Source organism: Bufo bufo, chromosome 4 (genome assembly GCF_905171765.1).
Source record: "Bufo bufo chromosome 4, aBufBuf1.1, whole genome shotgun sequence".
NCBI lineage: Eukaryota > Metazoa > Chordata > Amphibia > Anura > Bufonidae > Bufo > Bufo bufo.
Window position 1 is genome coordinate 190041767 of NC_053392.1, and position 17183 is coordinate 190058949.

The 17183-nt window shown below is 39.5% G+C and overlaps 1 protein-coding gene across 1 annotated transcript in view; it reads right to left on the reverse strand.

The window, feature by feature from the left end:
* SI (sucrase-isomaltase) overlaps positions 1 to 17183 on the reverse strand; it is a 359277-nt gene that overhangs the window by 49650 nt on the left and 292444 nt on the right. The window contains exons 45-50 of the mRNA XM_040428175.1: positions 16830 to 16954; positions 14525 to 14613; positions 11654 to 11703; positions 7014 to 7184; positions 6769 to 6909; positions 1450 to 1650 (exon numbers count right to left, since the gene is read on the reverse strand). Coding sequence (XP_040284109.1) covers positions 1450 to 1650; positions 6769 to 6909; positions 7014 to 7184; positions 11654 to 11703; positions 14525 to 14613; positions 16830 to 16954 — 777 coding nt within the window. The remainder of the gene's footprint in view (positions 1 to 1449; positions 1651 to 6768; positions 6910 to 7013; positions 7185 to 11653; positions 11704 to 14524; positions 14614 to 16829; positions 16955 to 17183) is intronic.

Here is a 17183-nt window from a genome sequence, read left to right on the forward strand (position 1 = left end):
CTGGACTGTTGCATTTGTCAAGCAAATATAGTGCTCCCCGACCCCATAGACTTCTAGGCAGATTGGAACAGTTGCTGGAACTAGCCAGCTTTTCTCTCTTTGTTCTGTCTTGTCCAGTCTCCAGTATCATCTCAAAAATGTTTTTCAGCACGGCAGGTGGTGTTGTCACACCTAAAAGGATGTTGTCCTCCTCATGTACAAGACATCAATTTTGTAAATATGAATCCAGCATGGATCTGTGAGGCTTTTCACACACTGTCAGCTGAGGCCAACAAATAGATCTGCCTTTGCTAGTGCCATCATGCCACTGCTGCTGTTTGTCTGCCTTCCATGATGTTCTACTCTGTATGGCTACTGCTGCTGCTGCCACTACTGCAGATCCCTGCTGATAGTTGAAGTTTCAATACTGCCACTTCCATTACCCTACTGCCACTACAATTACCACTACATAGCCACCACAACTTCAACATAGCTGTATGCACATCTACTTACTGCCTTATCTGTTCCATACTGTGCCACAATTGCTGCCACTTACCACTACATACCTTACCCTTTCCATAGCCACAATGTACTGATGTAGCTCCCAAATACAATGGCGAATATTTCCAGGTTTGCTAAACTTCAGCCACTCTTCTGAAAATTAACACTTATGCATATGTAACTAGGGGCAGACATTCTGCCCTTGTTAACTTATGATTTTTGGATGCTTGTGCAGATCAAGCCACTGTGTCTTATAAAATTAACATGTATGATTGCATATAAACAGGGCCAGGGATCTGCCCTCGTTGAGGCCTAATTTCTGTATGCTTGGTCCCAACAAGCCACATTTTTTTTTAGATAACTCCATATATTTAAACACCATCTGTATTTACCCATAGCTATGTATGTCAGTGTCACTCTGACATTAATTGCTAATGCTGCCATTTCATAAGTAAATGAGCTTAAAGGTGGAAAAGCAAAAAAAAAATGATTCATTGATCAAAGATATCAGATTTTTAAGCTGAAGAAGTTTGTTTTTTCATTCCTGTAATCAATATAGGTCTCCTTCCACAGCCTCCCACTGGTGGTATTTTTTATCATCTTAATTACATGACAGAAAATGCTTATACACTTCAAAAATATAGTTCCTCCTGGAACATCTATTTTAGAGTATTGCTATATGTAGCAGGTCATCGGTGGAAAATCCTAATTGGATCTCATCCAAAACCAATGCTGCAAAAACACTTGAAATAGGCTTTTTTTTGCGTGCAACAGTATTTGTCCGGCCACTCCTTGGTATATGTGCCGGGTTGCGACCGGAGCTCTATAGTGAATGGAGCCGGACGGTATCTCAGCAGCGCAGATCCAGCAGGCTGTTCCTAGCTGGAACAGCCGTTGGATCTATTTACCACAAACAGGCCTTACAAAAATGCACTGCAAATGTCGAGAACAAATAGTTAGAAATCTTACCTTAAATTGGACCATTTCATTTTCATGAAATATTACAGTTAATTTAAGATGATTTATTGGATCAGAGATGTCATAACGTTGAAACTGCTGTGCAATGTATAGATCGGCTGTTATTCCTGTTGAAGTGACCCTCACATTGGCAACATTATAACCAAAAGAACTTGGATAGAAACAGGATGGAATTCTTATAGTAATAGGTTCCTGAAAATTGCAGCAAAAATTAAAATGAAGAGAATTAAAGATATTTAGACATAAATGCAAATGAATGTAGATAAAGTTGAACTGAACTATTTTTTACAATACATTTTACTACATTACCGTACGACCAGAGTATATTATTGCACACAATATTTGAAGTTTTTTCATATTTCAAAATAAAGAAGCCATAAAAAATTATCTATAGTAATATTAATAAACCTGATTTACCCTAATGAGCCTAGTGCTCTTTGCAATGACCATGGGTAGTGGACTATACCTATACACTATACACCTAGGAACTATAAGGAATAGCAAGGTCCAACCCAGGGACCCTAATAATATAGATCGGATTCTGCAGGCAGAATAATTAGTGCTTGAGAATTAAATTATATCTCCATACTTATCCATGTCACACACTGAATCAATCTGTACAAGATGGATGGCTGGCACTTCATTTATCATGTGTTCACTCAGTGCTCTGTGATGGGAAGATGTCCCAATAATTATATAAATCAATTCACGGCACTCAAATTTTTTGCAATTAGGCCAACGTTTCGGTCCTCCCGGACCTTGTTCACGGCCTCAAGACTAGTGCTGACCGGAAGAAAGGTGGCGCTGCGCATGTCCGGGAGGACCTAAATCGTTGGCCTAATTAAATTGAAAACCACTGGTGGCCTAAATAAATAGTTTCATTTTGCAAAAAATTTGAGTGCCGTGAATTGATTTATATATATATATATATATACACACTGAATCAAAACAGTGAGATTGCCATAATATAGGAATGAGCTGAATTATCAATACAAATAGTTTTTAAGGTGGTTTCATATGGATAACTGCTACAAGGGGACATAGTTTTAAATTACAGGGGCAAAGGTTTAAAAGTATTACTTTACTGAGAGAGTAGTGGATGCATGGAATAGACTTCTTGCAGAAGTGGTAGCTGCAAATACAGTGAAGGAGTTTAAGCATGCATGGGATAGGCATAAGGCCATACTTCATATAAGATAGGGCCAGGGGCTATTCATAGTATTCAGTATATTGGGCAGACTAGATGGGCGATATGGTTCTTATCTGCCAACACATTCTATGGTTCTATGTTTCTATGATAACAAGATGTTCATCTGTTATCCTTTATTGCTATGGAGTATAATATATATTCTCAAAAAAAAAAAGAAGACATATTGTATTGGCTCCGATGAGCTGAAGTTATTACTTCGCAAAGTCTCATGATACTTTGTGTAATAACTTTGTGAATTCATTATTACTATAAAAAACATTGGTACCAAACTAGGGTTTGGCTCCAGTTGGTACCTTGGAACCGAACCCAAGTTCGGTATCAAGGTTTTTTACAGTAATAATTAATTAACAAAATTATTACACAAGGTCTCGTGAGACTTAGAAAAGTAATAACTTCTGCTCATTGGAGCTAATACATTCTAATACTGTACCGCTCCGTATAGTATTATAACAAAGTTTTATGCAAATCTACTTCGGGTGAAACATCCAAAGTCGATTTGCTCATCCTTACTGATTACCTATCCAGAGAATAGGTCATGCATATAAAAGTCTCAGAAATGCCCTTTAATGGAATAGTATGTGTAGTTTGAAAGCAAAAAAAAAATGCACAAAAATTTATGAACTTTGAAAAAGCGTTTGCCTTATAGTATCTCAACACTCAGCAATGCAGAAGCATTCTTCTAGGAGATCAGTAAATCACAGTCTATGCTGTAAGAATACAGTATAATAGGAATGAGATTTAATATCAATTCTGCTATTTCCTTTCTTTATTTTATTTATTTTTTATTGAGTTGACTATCAATACACAGTATGGAGGATCAAGTTCCTCCTAAAAATAACATGTAATAAACACATTAATCTAACGGTTCAAGTAAACTAGGATCTCTGTTGTGAGAGAAGCTTAGTCTAGGAGGGACCACTGTAGTGATCATGGGCATCTATTTAAGCATGAGCTAAAAGTGATTTAAATATCAGTACACAATCTGGAGGGTCAAATTCCTCCTAAAGGTAACATGTAATAAACATAGTAACATAAATGTTCAGGTGATTATGGATCTCTGTTATGGTTCTTAGTGTAGCTTAGTATATGAGAGCCACTGTAATAATCATGAACATCTACCTGAGCATGAGCTGGAAGTGGGTACTCTAGAGCATGATAAGTACCTTAGAGCATGATAATCTGGAGCAGGACCGGCGCAAGGACAGAAAAAATATGGAAATAGGTGTAGGGGCGTAGGGTGTATTGGTTTTAAGAGACAATGTGTTCTCTGAAGACCTTCCACTTAGTCCAGGTACTATTGAACTTATGGATTGAGCGCATTTCCCAGGCTGATATCTCTTCAAATCTTTAAAGCTGGTCAACTTTAAGGGACCAACGTTCCATTCATGGAAGTTCTTCAGAGAGCCAATTCCTAGGTATCACAAACCTGGCAGCCATGAATATATATTTAAACAGCTGAAGCTCCAGGCTGTGGGAGGAAGTGTAAAGGTTTAGAAGGACGGACTCAGGGGAAGGACTATATGAGGTCTGGCATATTCCAGATATGGAGGAAGGTGCCTCAGTCTTTCTTGCACCTCCAACAAATGTCGGAGGCGGACGTCGAGAACAGATAAGTCTTGTCTGGGGTTTTGTACCATCTTGTGATGATCTTATATCCATTTTCATGAATTCTCACACATCTTGATAGTTTATGGGGGGAGGATAAAATATGCTCAATTTCAGTATTGGTAAAGGGGTGTCAAGATCTTTTTCCCAGAGTCTGATAAAGGCTGGGGTGGTTTTGGTGGGATGGATTCTGATTCTTTTGTATATTTGCGAAATGAGCTTCAATTCTGCTATTTTTAAGGGACGCAATTATGTTAAAATTGTGTCAAACTTTTATTTTTTTTCTAGATCCACACTTGACTTCAAAGAAGAGGTAAGGAAAGGTAGAGCTCTGAAATTGTATTCTCTGAAGCAGAATAAAGGTGTAAAGCTAATGTCACTAGTGGTGTGCTGTTAGCATTAGAGATCGCCCGGCGGTCGTTTTGTGGCGAACTTTGAGTGTTCGCGATTTGCCGAACATGCGAACATATGGAGATATTTGCGCCCGCCATATTCTTTTACATTGTGAAGAACTTTGACCCATGACACATCTATCAGGTGATATAGGACAGCCAATTGAGACATTTCAGCACATGGACATACCCCCTACATTATAGATAAACCTGATCTGGCCACCATTTTACATTCAGTGTTTTGCCAGTGTAGGGAGAGGTTGCTGTGTGGAGCAGGGACAGGCTGTTAGGGACACCAAATGCTAGCTAATAGGGCCACAAAAGTCCTTTTAAGGACTGGTATAGGTGTGCTATCGATAGGTGTGATACTCAGAGGGTGCAATATACTTATAATATACTTATATAATGAGTCAAAAATCTATATAGTGATCACCTGGAAGTCAGTGGCCTAGGGGCTAGGGGCTTACTAGGGCCATTTTTATATAGGGTAAGATTCCGGACGGGGTCGCTCTTATCAGGGCGGGTGGTCTGTGGTTAGGCTATCAGGGCCAGAATAGCACCCCCCTGTAGGGCAATATCAGGGACAGTTCTTTGCCCACCCTGTCCTTCAATAACACATCATCATCTAGCCCAGGGATGGATGTTTTTTGCTTTCCCCCCTGAATTTATCGATGTGCACTGGAACCCCCCGGATTGTGGTAGGACATATGGTTTCTGATTTGGTGCCGCCGAGCACCCGATTTAGTGCCGCCGAGCACTTGTTATTGCCTACCACATCTATGCTTTTTGCTTAACTTTAATAATTTAATTTATTTTCATTTTGAGGGATATCTTTTCCATTCACACGTCCGCAAAATGTGTCTGCATCCGTTCCGCAATTTTGCGGAACCGGTGCATCCCTATTCATTTTCAATGGGGCCGGAATGTGCTGTCCTCATCTGCATTTGCGGAGCCGCACTTCCGCATCCAAGCTTCCATTTCCACAAAAAAATAGAACATGTCCTATTCTTGTCCGCAATTGCAGACAAGATTAGGCATTTTCTATTATAGTGCCGGCGATGTGCGGTCCGCAAATTGCGGAATGCACATTGCTGGTGTCTGTGTTTTGCGGATCCGCAAAACACTTACGGACGTGTGAATGGACCCTCATAGTAACATTATTAAAGGTTACGTTTCATCTTTATGTATATTCTAATAGATTGCCTTCCTTGTACAATGTTATAATATACTTTCTATGTTAGAAAGTATATTATAGTGCATTTGTATTGTGCGGCAGTTGTGTGCGGTTCTGCTGCGATACTGCAGGTATATAGAGGGACAAGCGTTATCGGAACAAATAATTTCTACTGGTGTGATATACCAGTCGCCCTCCCAAAAAACTGATTGAAGCGGGGTGTTATATGCCAATATACTTTCTTTACAGTGCATTTGGGTACTGTATAGTGCATTTGATCATGCGCGTACGCGAAAAAAATTATATTGCCGATATTTCGCATTGAAAAATATAATGAATGGAGATCGCAAATTCGAATAATACATCTGGTATGTCACTGTCCATGTTGTGGGACTATTTGTGCACTTCTAGTAATTATTTCTTGGCTGGAAATATGAGCTGAAAATTTTTCTGAATCGCCTGCCATTAAAATGAATGGGACCCGCCGCAAACTTGCGGTTCACGAACATTTGATCGTGTTCGCGCGATTGCCTTCGCGACCCGTTCGGGCCGATGTTCGTCCATCACTAGTTAGCATATCAGCTCTATGCACTGATGTATATTGCTGTTGCCAATAGACTTTCGCTCCGGTAAACATTTGTCAGGAACAAGTCTGGATCTCCAATTATGTTCAAAATGTTAGATGACTGCACTTTTAAATGCAACTGTATACATGGAAAAATGCATACTATGATATACCTTTTCTAATGGCAGAGATGTCCACAACCAATATGGTGAAATTGAGCTGTGATTGAAAATGTTGTGTATATATATATATATATATATATATATATAAAATTACATGCAAAAAATAATATATTCAATTATGATAAAATAGCTATTCCTCCAAGTAGTATACAGTATACTTATGGACATTTTTAAATACATACTGCATAAATGCATCCACGCTTTTCACAATTTTCTTTGCTAACACCTTCTTCAGGGTGACATTCGATCCTGTACAAATCATTATTGATTTCAAGGCTATATGATTCTCCAAACAGCAGGTTAAGACTAGTTATATGAGCAACCTATGAAGAGAGTAAGGTTGTTTGTTGGTTAAAAGAAGGCCATGGACCTCACAATGCTAACAAGAAAATGTCTTCCATGTGTAGGTATTTCATGTATTGGTTACCTTAGTATTTGGGTCATAAGCAACACTATGGGATGAAGGTTGGAGCACATCATCTTTTTTCACATGCAAGCTGAAAATGGGGTTTGATACTCCAAGTATTTTGATTTCATTAAATATTAAGTGATTTGGGTCCGTGTAGTTGCCATGTGTGACTGTTAAGTTTATGGAACGCTATAGTAAAAAAATAAGGGAAAAAATGGATTAGCAACTACATATCAGATAAAACAAGATGGATATATGATCTTTAATAGTCTATGCGAGAGATTTATCAAAACTGGTATGACGGAAAAGCATCTTAGTTACCTATAGCAACCAAGGAGATTGATCCTTTCATTTTTCAAAGGAGCTCTAAAGCTGAAAGGTGGAATCTGGTTGCTAGGGGCAACTAAGCCAATTCTCCCTCACACCAGTTTGGATAAATCTCTATATATAACTTTTTTTCTGTAAAGTACATTAAATGGGTATTGTAAGTAAAAGAAAATCTTGAATGGCCATGAAATGATATAAAGAAATACACTAGTTTAAACTTTCATCACCGATCCCCTGATAGTACAATTCAGACAGTGCCCTGCTGCACTCCACTTTCTGCTCCTGTCTTGACATAGCACAAAACGGCTGGGGCTGTTGTACTACGTTCCCAGCCAATTCAAGATATCAGAATGCAGCGATTCTTATATGTAGGCACCAGCACTGTCCCATTGCAGTCGGTGCATGTGTCTTTTAACACCCCTTCTGCCAGTAGGTTGTCAAGTATCCATAGATCCAGTCTGAAAATGCAATCTTGTGTAGTTCTTTATTAAATCCCCCATCAATGCCTTGTATTTAAAGGGGTTGTCAGGGTTGAGGGCTGAACCCAGATATAAGCTCCCCTTCACTCCTTTACCATGTAGGAGTGCAGCATCGGAGCGTTTCCTTGCTCCGATGCTCCCCTTGCCTTGCGCTTCATCATGCAGGGCAAGATCTGTGTGTTGTAAGCCGGTGACGTACTGGGCTTCACATAAGTATGATGGAGACTTTCGCCTGGCAGGGAGCCCTGTGATATCAGCGGCACAAATGGGCAGTGTATATCGCTGTTTCAGGGCAGTTTTAGTGGTGGATAGCACTAGTACCTGCCTCTAAAACGTTACTAGGTTCCTTACTATGCAGAAGTCTCTGCCTAGCATACTCATGTGAAGCCCGATACGTTACCAGTTCACAACAAACAGATCTTGCCCTGCGCAATGCAGCGCAAATCAGGGGGAGCATCAGACCAAGGAAATGCTCCGATGCTCCACTCCTGCATAGTAAAGGAGTGAAGGGGAGCTTGTATCCTGGTTTACCTCTGACCACTTTAAAGCCATTTATCAATCTGTAAAATACTGAATTTTCATGTATCATGCATTGTATAAAGAACATGTACTTGTATGCCAACACTGATTTTTACAGTTTGATAAACAGCTTTAAATACAATAGAACCAAACAAGAAAAAGGCCTCATCTATATGTTCATAGTCGAGGGCAAACAAGAAAACCAACTATATAAACCTAAAAAGTTGTTCGACAAACAACAATTGAATGCCCAGTATATTAAAAGGGTATATTTTATTTCATAATAGTAAATAATACATAATAATAGAAATATAAAGAATAACAAAAAAGTGATGGATTTTAGAGAGTCAACGGAAAAACTCCGGATGCCGCAGTCCCCCGGGCCTGTGTCTCTATGACCCACCACAAGATGGAACACATGTAGGGCATGTATAGGATACACAATGTGGTGATAGGACAGAAAAGTAGGGAATATAAATATACACCCAATGCGGTAATCTAGTCTGTAATCATCACCTAGATGCGTGGCTGCAGGATGAGACGTATGGATCCTAATATATCACAGATGTAAACACGGACAAAAAATATAAGTATATAATAAATTGCCCATATAGGGTACTCAAAGTGAATGAGACCCCATAAATCAGATCAACTAAAGAGCTGTAAGCAGAGGGACTCAACCTGAAGTGTAAGATGAAAAATCACAAATCACAACATACCCTGAGACATGGTGGAGGGCAGAGACAGCAGGCACAGGACAGGCAATGGACCCCGACGCGCGTTTCGCCTCAGCTTCGTCAGGAGGTAATGTGAGTGTGGCCATAAGCTCCTATTTATACCCCCCATGTAGCCTCAGGCGTGATATAATAAAATGCAGCAGCTGGTACCTACTATTGAACGCTATTGCCCGATGATGCACGCCGAGTCAAACATGGCGGCGCCGCATTCATCAGGAGGAGGGGTGGAACGCAAGCCATAAATACAAGCCTGAAACGTTGTATATTGTTTACAATATGTGCTGAATCGGTGGCAGATTTAATAAAGAACTTCATATCATTGCCTCTCAAGGCTGAAAACATCAGATAGGCAACAGTGGGGGATCGGCGAGGTGCGTGCAAGCTAGTTTATATTTTTAACCATTTCTTGGCCATTCAAGATTTTGTGTTCTACCTGAATACTTCTTTAACATACAGCACAGTATATTCTGAACAAATGTCTAAATGTTTACATCTATAGCCTATAGACCTTAACACAACATACTGTACAGTTGCAAACATTTGGGGTACATGTTTGATAAACCATACTACAGACATAGAGGGGCCTTTAGTAAAGTTTTTGCACAACTATTGTGGTTCATGGCAGGGCAGAGATATGCTTAATTTATTTAGGAATTTACACTCAAAAATGACCCCTGTGGCCCAGAAAATAATCACATTTATTTACACAAAGTAGCAGTAGCTACAAAATTCAGTTTGTGGCCGTGTACTTAAAGGAAAACATAACTTTTATTTCTATATCATTAAAAATGTATATTTTTTTTACCTAAAGCCATATGTGATTTTAAAACCATACTGAGACATTGGTATTATTTAAGTGATATAGCTATATGTTATGTATGAGAGAGCAGTGTGTTGCAGTGGAGAGTAGGGGATGTGTTATTTTAACACTATATCCACTATCATCACCGCCTTGTTTGGCTTATACCCATTGCCAGATATCCACCTTTTCTAAGGTAGTAACACTATCTAAACTCAAGTTAGTTACTTTCTTTCTACCTTAGATATCTGCTTATGACAGTTGCTCTGTTTGTCAGTGCTATTGCTGTATTAGAAATGAAGCGATGGATCCAGCATCGAAGTTTAGAAAATATCGTGGGTTCCTTTATTCAGTATAGTACAAATCCATACAGTGACAGCATCACCTCAATGTTCCAAATGAACGTCTACGCGTTTCGAACAAACATGTTCTTAGTTGTGACCGATCAGATATCCAACTGGCCATGGCTATATAGGCTAGCTGCTACCTGTATTATTAGCTATTAGATGTGGGAGAAGACGTCTGCAGTATGTCCCCATACATCCCCGCCGATGCATTGCCCCCGACATGTTTCTCCACACATGTGACTTCATCAGGTTGCTCCTTACCGAAACATGTCGAGGGGGGCAATAGGGACTCTGATTTTAATAACTGAGGCATAGACAGGGATGTATGTGGGACATACTGCAGACATCTTCTCCCACGTCTAATAGCTAATAATACAGCAATAGCGCAGACAAACAGAGCATGTGTAAGAAGCAGATATCTCAGGGAGAAAGAAAGTAACTAACTTGAGTTTAGATAGTGTTATTACCTCTGCTAAATTAGAAAAAGTGGATATTTGGCAATGAGTATAAGCCAAGGTGGTGATGATAGTGGATATAGTGTGAAAATAACACATATGGCTTTAGGCAAAAAAATATACATTTTTTATGATCTAGAAATAAAAGTTATGTTTTCCTTTAAGTACACGGCCACAAACAGAATTTTACTGCTACTTTGTGTAAATAATTTATTTAGGAGCATCTTACTCCAGAGCAGGGAGATCAAGACTGGTGTATGCACATGCCAGTTTTGATAAATTTCCCCCATAGTTCCTGTGGATATGCCATAAAGGTCAGGATGGGACACCCCTTTTACATATTTTAAAGATGGCCTGTAACCTCTCCTGACATGTCTGTTTTAGCAACTACTTGCATCTCCCTTGTAATAACAATCGTGGAACATATTTTCTTACGACCCAATGTTCTGCCATTTCTTTGCTATTCCTATTGAAATTTATGAGCAAATTGCTAGCAGTTTGCAATAAAGGTCCAGCTGGGTGTGTCCTTGCACAGTCTCACTGTCTAATCAGTGAAGCCACTGTCAGATGGTGCAGGGACACACCCAGGAGGACTTTTATTGCAAACAGCTAGCAATTAATTAATCATTTCTTAGGAATAATAAAGGGACAGCACAACACAGAGCCACAAGAACAGATGCTTCAGAATTGTTATAACAGGGGTGCTACAAGTAGTTGCGGTAACAGACATCAGGAGAGGTTACAGGTCCTTTAATACACCATCAGAATGTGTAATTAACAGATTGCTTCACATAGATAAAAAAAAAACATTAACTATTAACTTAATGGTAGAAATTTTTCAAGGTACATATAGCTTATCAAATATCAAAACAGCATCATGAGTTGAATACACTTGTCCTTATATCTTTGTATATCACATCATAAGTAGTAGACTATATATGTTGGCAGATAAATAATCTTTTTATACATGTATTTTGAATATCACATATACTTACAGAGGTAGCATGAAATTCATACATAGTATAGATCCCATGTTCAATTGAGTCTAAAAACAAAACACAGCGTGATCAATCCCTTACTCCATGCATGATGTATTCACTCAGCAAAGGCAAAAATAGAAATTGCATTTAACGTGCTGGCACAATTCATAGAAAAAAAGAAAGCCTAAATGATAATGGAAGGGATTTGTGGCATGTTTACTTCGGAAAGCTGTATATAGAGGCCCCCGGAGATTTTTTCTGGGGTGGGGGTGTGTGGAAGGCTCACATCACTAATATCAAAGGGTAATATAATAATAATAATAATAATAATAATAATAAAAAAACATATTTATATAGTGCCACCATATTCCACAGCTCTTTACAAATTCATAGGGTTCATGTACGAAACAAAACTAACTGGCTAATATGCAACTGAAACACTAGGAGTCAGGGCCCTGCTTGCAAGAGCTTACAATCTATGAGGAATAGGTAGGATTTAAGCCATTATTGAACTGACAGGAGTGGTGCCGGGCGATCTGCTTCAGGTTTGGGACTACTAGAGGATCGAGTTCCGACCAGAGGAGTTGGTGGGGGGAGGTTTAGTCGGGGAATAATCAGTTTAGGTAGCTTGATAAGCCTGCCTTAAAAGATGTGTTTTTAAGGCACGTTTGAAGGTGGAAAAGTTGTGAATTGACCTAGTATTCCGGGGCAGAGTATTCCAGAGAGTAGGTGCAGCTCAAGAAAAATCTTGAAGACGGGAGTGAGATGTATGAATTATGGAGGTTATTAATCTTAGGTCGCTAGCAGAATGGAGAGCACAAGTAGGGTGGTAGATGGAGATGAGGGAGGAGATATATGGAGTTGCAGCATTGAGGAGAGCTTTGTGGCTGAGGGTGAGAAGTTTGAACTGTATTCTGTGGTGGATGGGCAACCTGTGAAGTGACTGGCACGGACTAGTAGCATCAGTGTAGCAGTTGGATGTATAGATGAGCCTGGCTGCAGCTTCTAGGACAGACTGAAGGGGGGAGAGTTTAGTGAGAGGGAGACTGATTAGTAATGTGTTGCAGTAGTCAAGACGAGAATTAATCAAGGCAACAACAAGAGTTTTTGCTGTTTCCACCGTAAGAAAAGGGTGGATTCTGTTGATATTCTTGAGGTGCAGACGACAAGAGTGTGTAAGTGACTGAATATGGGGAACAAAGGAAAGATCAGAGTCAAATGTGGCCCCAAAACAGTGGGAATGCTGCACAGGAGTTATGATAGTGCTGCAGACCGAAATTGAAATATCAAGTTTAGGTGAGTTAGTAGATGGGGGAAAGACAAGAAGTTCTGTTTTTGAGAGGTTCAGTTTTAGATACAGAGAGGACATGATGTTAGAGACAGCTGCCAGACAATTACTGGTGTTTTGGAGTAAATCAGGGGTGATGTCAGGGGATGAAGTGTATAGTTGGGTGTCGTCAGCATAGAGATGGTATTGAAAGCCAAATCTACTGATAGTCTATCCGATGGGGGCTGTATAGAGGGAGAAGAGTAGAGGACCTAGTACTGAGCCCTGAGGAACGTCGAGATCAAGAGGAAGAGGAGAAGAAGAAGAGCCAGTGAATGATACACTTAAGGAGCGACCAGAGAGATAGGAAGAGAACCAATATAGAGCAGTGTCCTTAAGGCCAATTGAGTGGAGCATGGTGAGGAGGAGTTTATGGTCTACGGTATCAAACGCTGGAGAGAGATCCAGCAGAATCAATAGCTCAATAGTCACAATTTCTTTTTTCTGTTAGGAGATCGTTAGACACTTTAGTAAGGACAGTTTCTGTAAGAGTGAAGAGGCCAAAAAGGCAGATTGTAAGGGGTCAATAAGAGAGTTTGCAGAGAGATAGATTATTAAGCGAGAGTAGACAAGAAATTCAAGGAGTTTAGAGATGAAGGGGAGGTTAGAGACAGGTCTGTAGTTAGCAGCACAGGTCGGGTCAAGAGATGGTTTCTTTAGTAGTGGGGTGATAATAGAGTGTTTGAAAGAGGAGGGAAAGATATCAGAAGGAAGAGAGAGGTTAACAATTGTGGTTAGGTGAGTGATGAGAGCCGGGAAGAGAAACTGGAGGAGGTGTGATGGAATAGGATGACTGCTACAGCTCGCGGGTCAAGAAGAAGAGAGAAGCCTGGAGACTTCTTCCTCTGTTATAGGGTCAAAGAGGATAGAGAGCATGTGGAGGAATTGGAGGGAGGAGAATTAAAATTATTTGGGGACTGGGAGATTATTTCCTGCCGGATACTGCCAATCTTGTCTCTGAAGTAAGTGGCCATGCCAGGTAACCATACATAAGCAACAAACACATTGTATGATGCAAATATGTAACAAGCAATAATGATCTATAGGTTATGATGCCCATTTTTTCTCATGGCACATGGCATTTCCCTTTCTACCTTTATTCCATGACCACTTTCTTTAGATAATATATTAAAGATATGATCATTATTAGGGGTGAAAGAATCGCTCTTCCGATCCAAGATCCGATGGCGATTCGTTCTCCAACTTTGTTTTAATGCTGTGAAAACATTTTAAAACATTTTAAAACAACAATCCAAAGTTGGCTTCGGTAAGGACTGGTACATCTGTACCGAAGCTGACTTCGAAATTGCTATTTTAAATGTTTTTAAAGTTGTAGAATGGAAGACTGATGTTCTTCACTGAAATCTTGTGAGACTTTGGACATAACAAATTTTGCCTCCGCACAGCGCATACATTTCAGTGCTATACATAGACAGGTATCCATACAGCATTAAAATTAAGTTGGGGAATGAATGGACTTCGGATCTTGGATCTGAAGCGCGATTCGCTTACCCCTAATCTTCATCTTAATGTTAATATTTCACAGTGTGGTTACTTACCAATACTTTTACCATCATCCCAGAAAAGATTTCCATGAGCATTTCCTTGGGCATCCAAAGCAACAAGAAGTTTCATTGGATTCAATCGACTTAAAAAAAAAGAGAGATCAATGTTAAAATGTATGCTTATAATATGTATGATTATTCTCCAGCATGATTGATCACTAAATAACCAATAGAATAATTATTTATTCATTTAAAAGACAATTTTGCAGGCAAGATACTGGTTACAGTAGAATCCATAAAGTGGTATAAATAATAAGGACATCCTATTGCATGTCTGCAGAATCTTACAAGCTGGATACTGTTACAAGTATATAAATATCATAAAGGTATATATAGGAGTCGTCTGCTTAATAGTGCAAGTGGGTACAGAAAGCATAGGCAATATAAGTATGTGAGTACAAGTGAGAGTCATGAACGGTAGAGACAGGGAAGGGGAGAAGGAAGAACTGTATAAGTAAAAAAGAATCCATGTGTAAAAAGTCTACAGTCGTGGCCAAAAGTTTTGAGAATGACACAAATATTAGTTTTCACAAAGTTTGCTGCTAAATTGCTTTTAGATCTTTGTTTCAGTTGTTTCTGTGATGTAGTGAAATATAATTACATGCACTTCATATGTTTCAAAGGCTTTTATCGACAATTACATGACATTTATGCAAAGAGTCAGTATTTGCAGTGTTGGCCCTTTTTTTTCAGGACCTCTGCAATTCGACTGGGCATGCTCTCAATCAACTTCTGGGCCAATTCCTGACTGATAGCAACCCATTCTTTCATAATCACTTCTTGGAGTTTGTCAGAATTAGTGGGTTTTTGTTTGTCCACCCGCCTCTTGAGGATTGACCACAAATTCTTAATGGGATTAAGATCTGGGGAGTTTCCAGGCCATGGACCCAAAATGTCAAAGTTTTGGTCCCCGAGCCACTTAGTTATCACTTTTGCCTTATGGCACAGTGCTCCATCGTGCTGGAAAATGCATTGTTCTTCACCAAACTGTTGTTGGCTTGTTGGAAGAAGTTGCTGTTGGAGGGTGTTTTGGTACCATTCTTTATTCATGGCTGTGTTTTTGGGCAAAATTGTGAGTGAGCCCACTCCCTTGGATGAGAAGCAACCCCACACATGAATGGTCTCAGGATGCTTTACTGTTGGCATGACACAGGACTGATGGTAGCGGTCACCTTTTCTTTTCCGGACAAGCCTTTTTCCTGATGCCCCAAACAATTGGAAAGAGGCTTCATCGGAGAATATGACTTTGCCCCGGTCCTCAGCAGTCCATTCACCATATTTTCTGCAGAAGATCAATCTGTCCCTGATGTTTTTTTTGGAGAGAAGTGGCTTGCGTGCAGATGTGCTCACACCTGCCTGCTGCCATTCCTGAGCAAGCTCTGCACTGGTGGCAGTCCGATCCCGCAGCTGAATCCTCTTTAGGAGACGATCCTGGCACTTGCTGGACTTTCTTGGATGCCCTGAAGCCTTCTTAACAAGAATTGAACCTCTTTCCTTGAAGTTCTTGATGATCCTATAAATTGTTGATTGAGGTGCAATCTTAGTAGCCACAATATCTTTGCCTGTGAAGCCATTTTTATGCAACACAATGATGGCTGCAAGCGTTTCTTTGCAGCTCACCATGGTTAACAATGGAAGAACAATTTCAAGCATCACCCTCCTTTTAACAGGTCAAGTCTGCCATTTTAACCCAATCAGCCTGACATAATGATCTCCAGCCTTGTGCTCGTCAACATTCTCACCTGAGTTAACAAGATTACTGAAATGATCTCAGCAGGTCCTTTAATGACAGCAATGAAATGCGGTGGAAAGGTTTTTTTGGGATTAAGTAAATTTTCATGGCAAAGAAGGACTATGCAATTCATCTGATCACTCTTCATAACATTCTGGAGTATATGCAAATTGCTATTATAAAAACTTAAGCAGCAACTTTTCTAATTTCCAATATTTATGTAATTCTCAAAACTTTTGGCCACGACTGTACATTATGCCTATGAATGAATACCATCTAATTAGCACATACCACATCTAATTATCACATATTATTTTAGAAAGCAAATAATTGTATCATGGCAGCACGGTGGCTCAGTGTTTAGCACTGGTGCCTTGCAAGGAGAAGATCTGCATGGAGTTTGTATGAGTTTCCACGGGCACTCCAAAGACATATTGATAGGGAATTTAGATTGTGACCATGCACTGGCGGCAGCAAGTGATGATAGTGTCTGTGATGCACTGTGGAATATGTTGGCGTTATGTAAGCAAAATACATAAATTGTAGCTAAACATTGGGCATTTTTACCTTTGATTTGTATTGAAAGCATGAGTTTGCTGTGGTAAAATGTAGCCACCTCTTACATGAAGATTAATGTGTTCTATTGGTGCTTGCAGTGTTTTATTGCTACCGGGGTTTTCTACTAAAATGCCCTTTAAAAACAGAAAAACAATGACAGTTATGAACAAATACATTAATGACAAAAAACATAATAGAATCAAGAGACCAATTCTGGAGAATCTTTTAAATAATTTTTTGGTTACCTGACATGAATATGTGGCTGGCTGGCTCAGTCTTAAACTTGTGACAATGAATATTCATTGTGTGGGTTTTAAGGGTTGTCCAGGCCTTTACTTTTTTTTTTTTTATTATGAAGGTTGT